The 15757-nt window shown below is 60.9% G+C and overlaps 2 protein-coding genes across 3 annotated transcripts; both read right to left on the reverse strand.

The window, feature by feature from the left end:
• Positions 1-1363: 1363 nt before the first annotated feature.
• On the reverse strand, positions 1364-11069 carry Ncln (nicalin). Of its 2 annotated transcripts, none has more exons than XM_021636887.2 (14): positions 10772-11069; positions 7891-8081; positions 7544-7688; positions 7314-7408; positions 6418-6498; positions 5418-5521; positions 4622-4710; positions 4174-4492; positions 3464-3551; positions 3348-3386; positions 3108-3268; positions 2780-2833; positions 2619-2697; positions 1364-2545 (listed from the first exon to the last, which is right to left on the reverse strand). In XM_021636887.2, the coding sequence occupies exons 1-14, from the start codon at positions 10953-10955 to the stop codon at positions 2486-2488; spliced, it is 1689 nt and encodes a 562-aa protein (XP_021492562.1). In that variant the 5' UTR covers positions 10956-11069; the 3' UTR covers positions 1364-2485. The 2 variants fall into 2 exon arrangements, with proteins under 2 accessions (XP_021492562.1, XP_021492560.1); XM_021636885.2 differs by having other exon boundaries at positions 3108-3271.
• A 1745-nt stretch (positions 11070-12814) lies between these two features.
• On the reverse strand, positions 12815-14711 carry S1pr4 (sphingosine-1-phosphate receptor 4). The gene has a single exon (XM_021636888.2). It carries the CDS (start codon positions 14640-14642, stop codon positions 13488-13490), a length of 1155 nt encoding a protein of 384 aa, XP_021492563.1. The 5' UTR covers positions 14643-14711; the 3' UTR covers positions 12815-13487.
• Positions 14712-15757: the final 1046 nt, after the last annotated feature.

Consider the following 15757-nt stretch of genomic DNA (forward strand, 5'->3'; position numbering starts at 1 on the left):
TGCTCAGGTGAGTGGACTGTCCCGGAACTCGCCTCAGCCTCAGCTGCCAAGTTTGAGGGCTGATCGGCTCTCTGGGGTAGGGTTGAACCCCTACCGTCCCACTGTGACAGGCATGTGTCCACAGAGAACACTTGCAACAGTAACCCTGGCTCAGGTTGAAGGGATGGGGGGGGCCCACTTTCCTCCCAGGATTTGGACCTGGCACCCATTTGTCACTCAGCTACCCTTCCCTGAGGTCATAGGTTGGGACCACTGTGTGCCCAGTGTCCACCTGTCCAGCCCAGCACAGGCAACTGTGGATGCCTGTGACTTACAACCTCTTTTTTAGTCTTTGAAGCAGGGTCTCATGTAGCCCAGGCTGGCCCTAAATTCACCATGTAGCCAAGGATGACCCAGACTGATCCTCCTGGCCTCACCTCAAGTGTCAGGAAGTCAGGCATGCACCAGTATGGCCAATCTATGCAGTCAGTGGTAGAGTAGGCCCGCCCGTCACTCCAGCTCCTGGCCACCTGTGGCAGCATTGCCACAATGACAGCAGCGACACCCTCCTTAGGAGCAGGGTAGAGGGGCTGGCATCCGCCACCGTGTCTCTGGGATTTGAGCTGGGATCTCCAGCACCCATGTAAAAAACTAGTAACCCAATTTGTGGACACCAAGGCCAAGGCCTGGCTAAGGGCTCGGAAGCCCTGACTCCAAAATAAAGTAGTGGGCTTAGTGGGCGAGGGTGCTTGCCGCCAAGCCTGACAGTCTGGGCTTCCCAGGACCCACACGGGAGAGCCTCCGTGTGTGTGCTGCTGGGGCGGCACTTGGAAGCTGCAGCGGCCTCCAGGGACCTTTCTGGACTCGCTGGTCAAGGTGTCCCCAGCCCCATGGTGGACTCCGGGCCACCACGGCTCCTGCCCTGCTGCAAGGGTTGGCCCAGACCCCACTCTGATCGCCTCTGTGGTCCTCCTGGGTCTGTTTCCCCTTCGATGGTCGGGTGCGAGCTGTTGGAGGCTATTTGATGTGTGACTGGGCAAACAGAAGTTCCTTTTACAGTGAGCAGGCCTGCCATGAGCTGAGTGACAGACCCCGCCCTCGCAGCCCCGAATGTCTGCTGACTGACATGCTGCAAGACAGGGACTTGAGCAGTAGGCAGAGTCTGTGTCAAGGAGGCTAGACCAGTAACCGGCTAGGATCCCAGGAGGAACAGGGCCCTGGTGTGAGCCTGGCAGGGGCAGCCTTAGCACAGGATGACCCTGCCCAATGTGACATTTCCCCAACGTCTCTGCCAAGAACCTGTACAGTGCCAGAGAGCAGGCAGGGCCTGGGGTGACGGCACAGGACAGCAGACCCGGTGTTCCCCAGATCACCTGCAGCGTGCTCCTTCAATATGGCTTTTATTTTGTAACCCGCCAACTGCAGACCCCCAGCCGCTCCGGCAGTCACCCATCCCTACGACCTGTCAGGACAGAGGGAGGCAGCACATGCGCTGTGTCCGACTTTTCCCTGGCAGGCAGGGTGGCACTGGCCCCAGACCCGTAACCAGCTGCCGGGACAAGGGTAGAGGAGGAGGCTGTGCGCAGGCACAGTCCACAGGCGACTGTTCAGGGCCAGGGCGGCGGGCTGAGCCTACAGCCCTGTGACACGAGTGCCACCAGGGTGGTGGCCAATGCTGTGGCAGGACAAAGGCAGCCTGCAGAGGGTTGGGGCGAGCCAGGCCTCAGCAGGCGCTAGAAGGACGCAAGACGCTGGTCCCCAGCTGCCCCTCCTAGCCTGACACCTCCTGGGTCATATTGCTATCGAATCGATTCACTGTGGGGTCCCTGAGGTCGTCTGCCAGCACGGATGTCCTCCCCTCCCCCCCGAACGCTGTGCTGTTGGTGGGGACACCGAGGGCTGTGCTGGGCCTGGCTGTTCCATCAGACACTGTGACTGGCTCCCCAGAATGCATCACAGGCAGGGGAACTAAGGTGGGGGACGGGCAGGGGGACCTCAGGGCTGCAGCTCTGACCAGGCCGTTCCAGCCCTGTCACCAGCACCTGGGCCGAGGGAAAAGGGACACTTGCATGAGGGGAGGGGATGTGGAGGCCGGAACCTCCAGTGGCTCAGATCCAGCGGGGGACCAGGCGGGTCCTGTGGTGGCTGAGGTGGCAACAGGGGGGACAGGGGCGTGGGGAAGAACAGGGAGACATGGTCAGGTGCTGGCCAGCGCCAGGGAGAGGCAGGCTGACTGGGACCGCCTCTGAGATGCGGGGGCACAGGTGCTGGGATCTGGCCACTGGGGAAGCCAGCACTGGTGTGTGGCCCTTCAGTGCACGTGGCCGGGGCCACCGTCCGTCCCAGTGGGCTCTTCTGTGGGTCAGCAGGGCTCTCCTCTGGGGAAGTTCAAGGAAATGGACAGGGAGAGGCAGCCCTGCGTCCCAGTGACCGAGAGCCCTGTGCTTCGGGCTGGCACTCCGGGTGTCTGGGCCAGTCCTTCCCGGCCGCCTGCGCACAGCTGCTGTCACTGCGCCTTGGCCTTGAGCAGCAGTCTCTGCACCGTCTTGTACAGCACGTGGAAGTGCTGGGGGGGACACACACATGAGGAGATGGGGACACCAGAGCGCTCCCCCCCCCAACCCCACAAAGCAGCTCACCTGGACGGCTGTGTATGCCATGCCGAGGTATGCCCCAATGCACACAGCAAGCAGCAGGTCGAAGATGGCTGGCTTGACCCTGAGGGACAGTCCACAGGGTCAAGGCCAGCAGAGTGGTCACCCCCAAACACCGTGGTCCCCGGCTGTGGCCCTGTACTCACCTGTACGCGTTCATCACCTGCTTTAGCTGGTCGTAAAAGACGAACTCCGGGTCCCTGCAGAGAGACCCCAGCTCAGAGCCTCTCCTGACAGCTCCCTGGAGTGAAAGCACTTGGGAGGCTGATGCAGGAGCGTAACAGGTCTGAGGCTAGCCCAGAGCTCAACTCAGAAAGCTAAAATACATTTGAAGCAGCCAGGGAGGGAGCTAGAAAACTCCCCTGGCCCGAAAGCCTTCCTAGGCCTAGCGTCCACGCCGCCCTTGGCCTGGTCCTGTTTGGACCCGAGTCTCCCGGCTGGGGAGAGGCAGCGGGCAGCCAGGGATGTGCTCACCGCTTGTCAGCCTTCACGTGGTGCTGCCGCACGTCCTTCAGGTAGCGGCTCAGGAAGTGCTCCAGCGTGCTCAGGAACGTCCCGTCCTTGTCCAGCAGCTGCGCGGCCCGGGGCTGGTTGGTGAGCCAGTCCATGACGGACTCCAGCTGCTCCTGCTGGACCTGCTGGGGGCATTGCAGGCTGGGTCACCCCACGGGCGCAGCAGCGGTTGCCCAGCCCCACCCGATGCCCGCACTTTACCATCTGCTCTGTGAACACCGGCATGTCTGGGGGCGTCCCCTGTGGAGGGAGGCAGGGTGTGAGCTGGGCAGGCAGGGCTGTGCGCGCACACTCAGGGCCAGGAGCGCACGGCTCACCTTCTCTGTCAGGTTATAGATGACCCGGGTCAGGGCCTCAGCGATGATCCGCGTGTTCCGAGTCAAGGTCTTGGAGTCCACTCGGGACCTTGGGGACACAGGGACAGGCTTCTTAGGCTGAGTGGGCAGTCCCTGGTGCCTGGGCTCTGGGGAGAGCTGGTTGCAGAGGTGGGGCCAAGGAGTGTCTGCCCACAGCCTCCACCCAGGGCAGGCAGCCAGGGTCCAGTGTGGTGGGGGTGCCACGGGCACGGTGTGGGGACAGGGCAGCATGTGCAGGGCCCGGGACACCCCTCAGGGAATGGCTGTGCCAGGGCCCCTTTGGGGGTGACTGGGTGACTGTCCTTCAACCAGCAGCCAGCCTGATGGGGTCCCAGGGGCCCCTCCTCACTGCTGGCTTCCAGGTGTGTGACTGGCTGCTGGCCCTCCCACAGCCTGCCCCTACCTGGTTGCATGCAGTCATCTAGAAGACGGCTCTGGGCCCCCAGGGATGGTCACTAACTTATGCACACCCCAGGAAGGTGCAGGGAAATGCCAGCACTCTTCCCCCAGCAGGCCCAGGGAAGGTGCTAAAAGGCCACCCTCCTCCGTGAAGAAATTGTTAGACGACGATCGGAGGACATCCTGCTGGCGGTTAGGCCCCTGGCGCTCGTAAAGGAACCCGAGAACCCCGGAGCCCGGGAGGCGCCCCTCACCAGCAGGGGCCCGCTCACCGCACATCCATGATGCTGCTGCGTGGCCCGGCGCGGTGGCTCTCCAGGTGTGACAGCGTGAAGGCGGGCAGCCTGCGGATGGCGAAGCGCTCATGCTCCCAGGCCAGCACGTCATCCGCCAGGTTGATCTTCTTGTGCACCATGGAGAAGCTGACATCCGGGAACTGGTGGGTGGCCACCGTCTCCAGCTCACGCAGAAAAGCGTGCTGCAGCGTCCCCTCTCGTGGTGGCTTGGACACATGCAAGCGCAGGTGGCTGCCGCGGCCTACGGTGTCCAGGCACAGCACAAAGGCCACGTTGTCCTGCAGCAGGCTGGAATCTGTGGGGTGTGGCGAGGCAGCGGGTGTTAAGAGGTGAGGGCCCGCCCACCACGCCCAGGCCCGCCCACCACGCCCAGGCCCGCCCACCACGCCCAGGCCCGCCCACCGGCGCACCGCGGCCCGCCCACCTGTGTGGTCCAGGCTGTCCTCCAGCCAGCGCTTGGTGCCCTGGTAGTTGAACTTGCCCCCGCCGGACGCAAAGAACAGGAGGTTGTACCTGCAGGTGCAGATGTTTCGAGGGCGACGCAGCCAGGCCACAGGTCCCCAACCGGGACGCAGGGCAACCTCAGATCTCTCTAGACCCACCCCCGGGTGACCCCCACACTGGGCCAGGGGCTCCCCAAATGTGACAGCCACACGTTCCCGGATGCTGCAGGGACCCCTGGAGAGCAGCTGAGGACACAACCTTCCACAGGGGAAGGAGCCTTGACTCCACACACCCCCACGATGTCCCCAGATGGCAAGGGCTGGCTGACACACCTTGGATACACAGACTTCAAATTTCAGCTGCCTGGGATCCACAGCCAGGCCACTGCGCCCGGGCTGTCCCTGACCTGTACGGCTGACTGCCCACTGTCACAGGGCTACCAAGAGAGCCAGGCCTGGGGGAGGCCACTGGTGCAGGCCATGAGGGACAGATGCAGCCGGGTGGGTGAGAGCAAAGCTGCCTCACGCATTGTCCTGTGCCCCCAAGTTCTCAGCACACTGGCTGCAGAGTCACGGCCCTAGCTCACAAACGCTGAAACTACGCTTGTGTGACCAGACCCACGGCCAACCCTATGTGACTGTCACAACTGTGGGTACACCGCGGGTGGAGGGCAGGTCCCTTCCGAGCCCAGGAGTGTCAGCACAAGGGGAGACACTGGCGCAGGCGCTCTGTCGCACGCCCGGGGGTGGCTGGCCGGCACCCCATGGGGCACTCACGCTGCATGTGTGCGCTTGTAGGTGTAGAGGCGTGAGAAGAGCCGCGCCAGCTCCAGCAGCACCGAGATGCCGCTCCCGTTTGAGTCGGCGCCCAGCGACAGCCACTGTGGACAAAGGGCCTTGTCAGTCACGCCTCCTGTGGGCCAGGCCCGCACACTCGGTGCCAGAGCCACAGGGCACAAGCAGTTAGGGCCACACCTTTAACCCCAACACCTGGGAGGCTGAGACAGGGGGATTTCTCTGAGTTCCAAGACAGCCAGAGCTGCAAAGAGAGGCCGTCTAAACAAACAAGTCATGGGGGGCTGGAGAGATAGCTCAGTGGTTAAGAGCACTGGCTGCTCTTCCAAAGGTTCTGAGTTCAATTGCCAGCAACCACATGGTGGCTCATAAAGCTCTATAGTGAGATCTGGCGCCCTCTTCTGGTGTGCAGGCACACATTCAGGCAGAACACTATATACATAATAAACACATCTTTAAAAAAAAAAAAAGAAGCCATGGACAGCTGGGAAGTCTACCTTTGGAGGCTCTGGGGACAGATGGTCAAGCTGGGACTTGGGGACCTGGTGGCACTGGTGCCAAGTGTGGTGGTTTGGCAATGGACTAACCCCCTGAAACTAAGCCAGCACCAATTAAAGCCGTTTTTTCTGCTATTGTTTGTTTTTGTCTGAGACAGGGTTTCTCTGTGTAGCCTTGGCTGTCCTGGACTCACTTGGTAGACCAGGCTAGCCTCGAACTCACAGAGCTCCACCTGTCTCTGCCTCCCCAGTGCTGGGATTACAGGCACATGGCACCATGCCCTGCTTAAAGCAGGTTTTATAAACATGGCCGCGGTCATGGCATCTCCTCACTGTGCTACAACAGTGACTAGGCCACTCGAGAACAGGTCTGGCATTCTGGGTCCCATCCTGTATCACCCACCATGCTGGCTCTGTGGGCAGCTGGCAGACACTGCCTGCAGACCCTGTGAGGTGTCCCTGACTCTGTGCACCAGGGTACTTACCGGGGCCACCCCAAAGGCGTCATAGTGAGCCACGATCACAATGGTGGGGAGATCCTCGCCTCCCAGCCCTGTCAGCCGTCCCTGCGAAGAGACAGTGATGGACCCTAGATGCCCAAGACAGCTTGGCTGTGGTTCCTAAGGGTCCCCCTGCTGTGCTGTGAGCTCTGACGCCAGGGGCAGGTGCTGGCAGCATGCAGAGCCTGACTGTCCCCTCAGCACTGTCCCTCGGGGAGGCACGGGGCAACGCAAAGGTTTCTAGGGTGCAAACAGTGGTGCGGCCTCGCTGGGTGACCCCAGTGAACAGGAGCACGGACCGCTTGGCCCAGGCAGGGCTGCACTGTGAGGTGGCAGCGCCCGCGTCCCCGGGACCCTTCACATGACCAGGAGCAACAGCCTGTCCATCTCATCGTCACAGCCGCTGCTGGGATGCTGCAGACCACGAGCGCGCACAGGTCTGCACAACTGCCTGCTGCACCGCAGCCTGGCCCAGCCTCCCCTCAGCCGGGACCCGCTGCAGCCAACCCACTGGCCTGCAGCTCCCTCAGAGACTCAGGACGCCCCTCGGCCCAGAACTAAAAGAGTGGGGTTTTTCTCTTCCTTTTATTAAATCAGGGTCTCCTACACCTCAAGGCCAGCCTTGAACTCACTGGTAGCCTGGGACGGCCCTGCCCTCCTGACCCTTCTGCCTCAGCCGTCCAGGCGTGTGTTACCACACCTGACTGTGATCCTGCGGCTGGAGCCCAGGTCTCTGTGGGCTGGGTGAGCGTGGCCCACCAAGCCACAGCCCAAGCCTGAAGTAAAGTTCCTCAGTCCCCACCACCTCCTGTGCGAAGCAGAGGGGCGACGGGACTCTGGGAGCGGGGGCGCAGGGGTGGGGACGGTGAGGTGGGGCTCACCTCCACGCTGGTGATGAGCCAGTCGCTCACCGCCTGGCTCTGCGCTCCGCTGGTCACCATCTGGAAACCGTTGGCTGTGGCCGTGTGCAGCAGCACTGAGGACAGAGGGGCGGGTCACCGTGGCTGGACCCACAGCTGGGGTGGTGACTGCAGACACGGAGCCCAGGACGGCCCTGGCCACAAATGTGGGGACCCCAGGGCACAACCCGCCCTCCAGGGGCCTGACGCACCTTCAGCAGCGGAGGCGGAGCCCTGAGAGGCAGAGGCGGCCTGGGTCTGCTCGTAGATGGACAGCAGGGCCTCGTCCTCCACGGCGAAGTACACGGGAACCACCGTCTCCATGGCCAGCATCTCAGGCTCGATCTCCATGAATTGCTGTGGAAACCATCCGTGTTCAGGGACTCGCAGCAACCTGGAGGGTCTCCCCCATCTAAGCTCCCTTCCTGAAGGGAGGACGCAGCCCAGTGTCACCAGGGACAGGCCACCTTCTGCAGGGCTCAAAAGGTCAAGCAGGTGCCTAAGACACACAGTAGACGCAACCCAAGGGGCAGGGACGGGGCCTGCGACATGGGCTCACCCGGACAACGTCCTGGGGCACAGCAGCCATGGCACGGGGCAGGATGATGACCACGGCGCCCGCTGACTGTCGCAGGGCCTTCTGGTAGTGCTCGTAGGAGAAGTCCAGAAGCCGCATGAGCACGCAGCGGCGGCTCAGCACATCTGCATCCACTGTGCGTGCCTCCGTGTTGAGAACTGCATTCCGTGTGCCTGTGGGGGTCACAGGGTCACGGGGTCACAACCTGGGGCCCTGCATCCATCACAGCCGCCGGCCTCCACCCGGTTCCTCCACACCAGCACACAGGCTGTGGGGGTGGGGCTCTTTTGAGCCCGGGAGGCCCAGCCAGCCCCTCAGGGGTCTGTACTGCATACTGAGGCCGGAGGTGACCGCCACGGGCGTCTGGCCGGAGTGAGCAGCTCCCTCCAAGAACTAGGGTCCCCTGGGCCCTGGGATCCACTTTCGGCCAGACTGGGTGGCCCAGCACGAGGTCCGTGCTGCACGCATGCCCAGCTCTCACAGGGTTTGGCAGGCAGCCCCTCTAGATGCTGGGGGCGGTGAGCACTGCAGACTGAGGGTCACTGCTCGGGGTTGGGGGGGACTCGATCCTGCTGGGGTCTCCAGGGTGTTCACCTGGACGCTGACACCCAAACTACCATCGGAGGCCCGAGTGTCGAAGGCACGTGATGGCTGGGTCTGGGACAGTTCATGCGGGGCTTTCCCGACCATGTGGGGTAAACCGCACCACAGGGCAGCTGCTGGAGGGGTCCAGGCGCCCACAGGCAGAGACCCCTAGAGAAGCGTAGATAAAAATGACCGTCACCTGGACCCTCAGGGGGCCTCAGGCCCAGGGCTAGCCAAGACCCTGAGCCCACTTTCCAGGACTGCAGAATCTGAAGGTGGGGGTGTAGGGGGGAAGCACCTGCTAGGAACTGTCCTAGGAGCCAGCATAGGCCAGGCATCCCATGACACCCTACTCCCTCCAGGGGAGGCAACACCCCTCCCACGCCAGCTCTTCCTCCAGGTCCCTGCATTGTCTGTCCCCCAGCAGGCGAGGAGTGGCAGGGCAGCAGCACTGAGCTCCGCTCTCCACGGGATGGGACTCGGAGCCCCCGTGGGCACTGCCTGCCAGTACCAGTCCCCAGGACTCCCCAAACGACTGTGTTACCCATAGGAGGGTGCCTGGGCCCCTGTGCCCTGACCTGTGGCCAGCTAGGGTCACGCCTCCCCCCCCTCCAGAGTTCGATCCTCTGAGGACATCAGGGTCAGCCCAGGGATGCCATGACGGCAGGCACAGCACAGTCAACAGGCTTCTCCCCCTTGCTGGACACTCAGCTCGGTACTGTCAGTGACCGTGTCCCCGTAAGACTTCATCCACAACCGACGGGGAGGCCACGCCTCATCAGTTGGCTCCATGAGGTGAAGTTGCACCTCAGGGCCATCACGCCACTAGGGGCACTGACAAGATGCCGAAGTCCTGTCCCAAGCCCCACAGTGACAAAAAGGCAGGTCCTAAGGAAGCCAGAGTCCACAGTAGGAGGGATGGTGGCCTTGGTCACACCCCACAGGCCTCATTTCCTTCCAGTGCCATTTATTTCTCAACAAAACCCAGGGGAAGTTGGGTAAGGGGAGCTGCAGTCAGGCTCGGGGGCAGCCTGAAGCTGAGGCTGCCCAAGGCACTTATGCCCAGGGTTTTTCAAGACCTGCTGTGGCTGGTTGTCCCATCATGGGTCCCCAGGGGTGTGGCCAGGGCACTGGAGCCCACTAGTTCATATCCAGCTAAGGATGGTTAAGAAAGCCACCCAGCGCATTCAGTCCACTGCGAACAGGAGCTCATTCACAGGCCTGCCCACCCAAGGGGCTGAGTGCATGTGACAGGGCCCAGTGGCCTAGGGCCTGCCCTCTGGACCACGGAATGCTCCAGAACAACTGTAGTAGGAGCTCCAGACCTATGCTGTCCAGCTCAGCAGCCACTGGCTTCATGCGGCTTCGTGGGTGTGTCCCCTGGTCACCCAGTGGCATCCCACAGTGGACGGTTTAACGGGTGGTCCTTCGGAAGACACCAGGCTATAAGAAACTGCAAGCTAGTGCTGATCACACTGGGATGCCTGGCCACCTATTCCTGGCCCTGTGGACCTGGCCTGGGATGAGACCCTCACCCATGCATGCCCTGGTTCCCAGGGCACTGTTCTGGGCCCTGCAAGGTGCTGGGCACACACCCAGCTTCCACCCCTTGAAGCGCCCTAAGTTGGAGCAGCCATATGACTCCTGAAATGGCAACATTGCTTTAAAGAGAATTTAACAGGATTCTGGGATCCAGGTAGAGTGGCTGGCACACATGCTTCGGTGGGGGCCGTCCTGACGTTCAGGGGCACACTGAACCTCAAGGCTGGCTAGAAGGCAAACCAAAGACCAGAAGCTTCTGGAAGGCCAGACACCACAAGCAGGGAGCAAGATGCTTTGAGACCCAAAACCTAGGTATAGGGACAGAGACCCCAGGGAACCCTGACGAGGTGGCAGGGAGCAGAGCAAAAGGGGGAAAGGGCAGTGCTGTGGGAATCAAGGCCCCAGGGGACCCCAGGACAGCAGGCCTGGGGCCAGAGACGGGCCTGAGAGGTCTGTGGCAACCGCTGACAGAAAGGGATCAGGGTGAGGGATCGAGGAGAAGCAAGAATCAGGGTGGCAAAGATGGGATGGGGTGACAGGAGCCAGTGTGACCGCAGGGGGACTGAGGGACAGGGAGGGGGTGGGGTTGCCAGGAACCGGATCAGTATGTCAGTGGGGAGATCGGGTTAACAGTCGGGGGTACTCGGCATGACAGAAGGAGGATCGCAGTGACCGAGGGACCGGTGTAGCAGTGAGGGTAAGGCGGCGACAAGCGACGAGGTCAGGGGTCGCTCACCATATGGCTGGCCCTGCAGGTCGTACTGCTGCATGCGGTACACAGTGAACTCGTGCGCGGCGTCGGCGGCGGGCAGCGGCGGCGCCACGAGCAGCAGCACGGCGGGCAAGAAAACGATGAAGCCGAGCGGCAGGCACGACGCCTTCAGTACGTTCTCCAGCACTTCGCCCGCTTCCTCCAGCATCCCGGCGGGCGGCAGGCCGCAAAGGCGGCGGCGGACGGCGACGGGAAGCGGCCGCGGCTCCGCGGACTCAGCTCGGCATGGGCGGCCGCTGAGGTCCTTCGGGCAGAGCCACGGACAGCCCGCGCCTGCCAAAGGGTCCTTCGGGCAGCGCTGCGGACGGACCTGACTGTCGCGCTGCCTTCTGGGAAATGCAGTACTTTTTTTGTGAACTCCGCGGGGTAACGCTGGTAGTCGTAGAAACACTGAGACTCGTGCTACGTCCTCTCGGGAACTGTAGCAACCTTTGCGCGCAGAGCACTCTGGGAGTTGTAGTACCACTGTCGCGCTCCCAAAACGAAGTCATGGCGGACTGTCTACCGCTACTGAACTCATAAACTCCAATTCGCAAAACGGCAATGATTTTAAAGAACTATTAAAAGCAATTTACAGTAAAACTTGCTTAAGCCCAGTGTTTGGCATTAACATCAAAGACCCTAAAAATGCAGGACGTGACCTTCTGACCCGGAAGGCAGTAGGGAGAACGTGCTTTTTCTGGTGCCTTGATTCTCCTGGGAACTGTAGTCCTGTTGGGCAAGCACAAAGGATGATGGGAACTGGAGTCGTTCTGTAGTCTCTGAAAGAAAAGGGGTTTAAAATGTGCTAAAAAGCAGATGTGGAAAATGAAGGCTCCCATCTTTGTCTTAAAGGTGCCTAGAGCCCCGATCACAAGACACGGCACCCAGGATGGTGGATGTGTGAGCTACAGGATTTTAAAATGAATGAATGAACAGATGGTTTATAAATAAATAAATAATTACTATTCGGGCAAGTGGTAAGGTAGTAAAGAAGAAATTGGAACCGGCTTTAACTGAGCTTTAATGGGGGGCCTAGTGTGATGGTGCGAAGGTCTTTATTTTTCCTGTTCATATTTGGAACACAATTAACCTAAGTATTTTGGTTTGCCTTTTGCAAATGCAAATCAAATTTCAGAATACCCAATACTGCTACGGATTTGACCAGTCCTGGTGACTCAGGGTAACTTAAGGTGTGAATTAAAATTATATGTCACTCACACTTCTAGAAATACTTTAAACAAGAAATAAAAGACCGAACAATGCAGCCACCCACCTCCAGGCACAGGTAAGAATTCAACACACGAACTGTCATGCCGACTTTGAGTAAGGCATACAGTAGGTGCTTAGTGGTTGTCTTTAGAAGAATGCTCCAGCACTCCGGGAGCCAGAGGCAGGTGGATTTCTGTGAGTGTGAGGCCAGCCTGGTCTACAGAATGAGTTCCAAGACAGCCAGGGCTACACCGAGAAACCCTGTCTCAAAAACCAAACAAAAACAAAAAGAAGAAGAAAACTCCAAGCTTGTGGGGACTGGGGATGATGTGTGCTCTGGTGGCCTTGGCATTTGCCTGAGGTGAGGAAGTGGATATATATATATTTTTTTAAAGATTTGTTTTATTTATATGAATACTCTGTTTTCACACACACCAGAAGAGGGAATTAGATTCCATTACAGACGGTCGTGAGCCACCATGTGGTTGCTGGGAACTGAACTCAAGACCTCTGGAAGAGCAGCCATTGCTCTTGACCTCTGAGCCACCTCTCCAGCCCCAGGAAGTGGATTTCAATACTCAGACTCCTAGCCCTTTCCCCCAGGGTGATTAATCTGCAATGAATGGATGCCAGCTGTATACCACACTCCATGCTAAGCACGAAGGCAACATCCCATCAGAACTGACAGTATAGAGGAGTCAACAGATGTGTGCCCAGGACCTTGACCGTCTCCCTTCCAGAACTCAGCGACAATCACTGCTGTCCACAGAGTCGCCATCAGCGGGACTCTTACAATACACTGACGAACCCGACGTGTAGGTTTCATTCATTTTAATGATTTTTTTTCAGCCATGCCTGGCTTGTGGCTGCGCTATGGCACCATAGAGTCCAAGGCCTTCACAACACATCACCGTGGTTCAGTACCGGAAGGGTGAGGCAGCTGGGTTACTGGACCAGTCAAGATTGCCCCAGACCTGCGGTGAGGGGCCTCCACATACAGAGACAGAGAAGCTGAACTGGAGAGAGGCCGTGGGGGGTGGGCTGCTGTCCCAAAGGGGAAGTCACCGGGGAGAGGGGTGGCTGTCCCCCCAGCTCCACCTGCTGGTCTTTCAATGTATCAACAAAGCTGCCGCCTCAGACAAATGGCCTAGGTGTCCCCCACCACCGGGTGTGCAGACAAGGATCACAGGGGCTCGCACCCCGACACACACACACACACACACACACACACACACACACGTGTGACTGTGACAGAACCACAAGGCCCTGTCCTGTTCAGGAACCCGGACATGTCACCTCCCCTTCACAGCCTGGGAGCCCCATCAAGGCCCAGAACCACTGCATCTGGCTCCAGCCGCTCTCTGCCAGACATTCGGCAGGGGGGAGGGTCTGTGGAAGGCCCCCGGGGGCTGCTGGCTTCGGGCCCCTCCTCACCTCTCCCGGGAGGGCCTAGGCGCTGCGCACCCTGGGCAACCGGCTGGTCCCAAGTCTAGGTGCTCCGGACGCTGGAAATGCTGGACAGCGGCTCCCGCATCCTGAAGCTGAGGGACCTGGAAGTCCGAAAGCTGTCCCTGGGCCTCAGGGAGCTGTCGGTGGTGGACGCTCCGGAGCGAGCCTCGGTGAGCCGGGTCAGGCAGTCTCCGGGCCCGCGCAAGCCTAACCAGAGGCAGCCGCAGCACAAGAAGGCCAGCACGGCGCGCTGCACCTCGCGGCTGCGGAAGGAGTAGATGAGGGGGTTGATGGCCGAGTTGAGCACGGCGAGGGCCAGGATCCAATCCATGCCACGCAGGTACTCCTGGGCCCAGACGTTGGAGCCAAAGATGTCGGCCAGGAGCAGGCCGAAGAGGGGCCCCCAGCACACCACGAAGGCCACCAGGATCATCAGCACCGTGTTGAGGAGCCTGCGGGCCTTGCGGCGGGCGGGGGGCCGCGGGGCCTTGCGCCCGCTGGTCCGCACCACCCGGAAGATGGCCCCGTAGAGGCCGAGGATGGCCGCCAGGATGAGGGCGAAGACGACCACGCAGAAGAGCACGTAGCCCTTGGAGTAGAGGGGCAGCAGGCTGGAGCAGCGCGGGAAGGCGCACACGCAGTTCCAGCCCAGCAGGGGCAGCAGGCCCAGGGTGGCGGCCAGCAGCCAGCACAGGCCGATGCAGCCGTACACGCGGCCGCTCTTGGTGGCGCCGCTCTCGGCCACGCGCACCATGGTGGCGAAGCGCTCGGCGGCCGTGAAGAGCAGGCTGAAGGTGGAGGCGGCCAGCGCGGCGAAGAGCAGGCCCTCGCGCAGGAACCAGTGCGCCGGCGCCAGGCGGAAGGTGCGCGCCCCCGACAGCAGCACGTTGGCCACGTAGGCCAGGCCGGTGAGCAGGTCGCTGAGCGTGATGTTGAGCAGGCAGTAGTAGACCCAGCGGCGCGAGCGCATGCGGCTGGCGATGGCGGCCAGCACCAGCGCGTTCTCCAGCACCACCAGGCAGCCGGCCGCCACCGACGGCCCCCGCAGCGCGCCCAGCCCCTCCGCGGGGCCGCCGCGGCCCGCCAGCCGGCCGCTGTGGTTGTAGTGGAGCACGATGAGGAGGCTGTGGCCGCCGGCCGCCAGCCGGTGGCAGGCCTCCGGGCTCACCCCCGAGGGCCAGGTGCTGGCGTTCATGGCCTCCCCCCGGGGACAGACTGAGGGAGGCCCCGGCAGGGTGGAGTCGTGGCCCCGCGGCCCCGGCCTGGGTTTCCTGTTGTTTGAAATTTCCTGTTATTCTCAAGGTGCCTCGGGGTGGGTGGGGGTGAGACCAGGGCAGGGAGGGGCATCCTGAGCCACAGTTGAGGTGACTCTAGGGGCTCGGGGCACCCCGCCCCTGCCCAGCTGTCCCTCCTGGCCTCAGAGGGCAGGCGTGGACCCACCAAGGGCGCCGCCTGGCACTGGCCCCGTCCTGAGAAACACCTCACCCGCCACCTTCGGCCCGACTGTTCCAAGCATACTTACACACAGCAGGTGCCCAATAAATGTCAGCTGTACACAGAAAGCGCTTCCTAAGTGTTCGCCACTTGTACACAGCAGCCAGGCTTTAATAAAGGTCACCCAAAAACATCAGGCACCACCCACGCACAGCAGACGCTTAGTAAATTTTTTTAAAATTTTTTGGTTACTTTTAAAAATATGTCTTCTGTGTAGGGATGTGCGTGTGTCCGTGGCAGGTGCAGAGGTCAGAGGGCAACTGGCAAGAACCGGTTCTCTCTTCCCACTATGTGGGTCCCAGAACCGAGCTCGGGTTGGCGCGCTCGGCCACAAGCACCTTTACCCCTGAGCCATTCTCTGGTGCTCACTGGGGCAGTGTCCGCTGCATGCACACAGAAGGTGCTTAACAAATGTGTGACACATTGAGGGTAGCAGCCTTTATCCCAGCGCTTGGGGAACAGAGGCAGAAGACGCAGGTGAAGTGTGCGAAGAGGCGGTGGGCTCGGGACCCCTTCCTGCCCCCGTCGTGGGGCTCCGAGCAAGCCTGGGCTACCGGAGACAGGCTGCCTCACAACAAAACAAATAACAAATGTCTGCCACCCACACATAGTAGGTGCTGAATTAAAAGTCACCCAGTGAAAACCAAGCCACACACACACCAGGCACTTAATAGGATTCTGTCGCCTGAGCTGCGGTGCTTAATAATGTTTGTCCACACAGAGCAAGTGCTTAATAAATGCCCAAACCCAGCAGGCGCTTAATCAGTGTGCAAAGACTCCTACAACTCCCCTGGCCTCGCCACTCCCACTGTGGGT

Source organism: Meriones unguiculatus, chromosome 17, assembly GCF_030254825.1.
Source record: "Meriones unguiculatus strain TT.TT164.6M chromosome 17, Bangor_MerUng_6.1, whole genome shotgun sequence".
NCBI lineage: Eukaryota > Metazoa > Chordata > Mammalia > Rodentia > Muridae > Meriones > Meriones unguiculatus.

Bases quoted from the DNA above. Each gene is read 5' to 3' on its own strand.
- Ncln (XM_021636885.2), bottom strand. From the start codon at position 10,955: ATGCTGGAGGAAGCGGGCGAAGTGCTGGAGAACGTACTGAAGGCGTCG. The intron at 7,689-7,890 runs GTGAGCCCATGT...TGGTTTCCACAG, and splicing joins TGCCCCAGGACGTTGTCCGG to CAATTCATGGAGATCGAGCC. The intron at 4,493-4,621 runs GTGGGCGGGCCG...CACACCCCACAG, and splicing joins GGACAGCCTGGACCACACAG to ATTCCAGCCTGCTGCAGGAC.
- S1pr4 (XM_021636888.2), bottom strand. From the start codon at position 14,642: ATGAACGCCAGCACCTGGCCCTCGGGGGTGAGCCCGGAGGCCTGCCAC.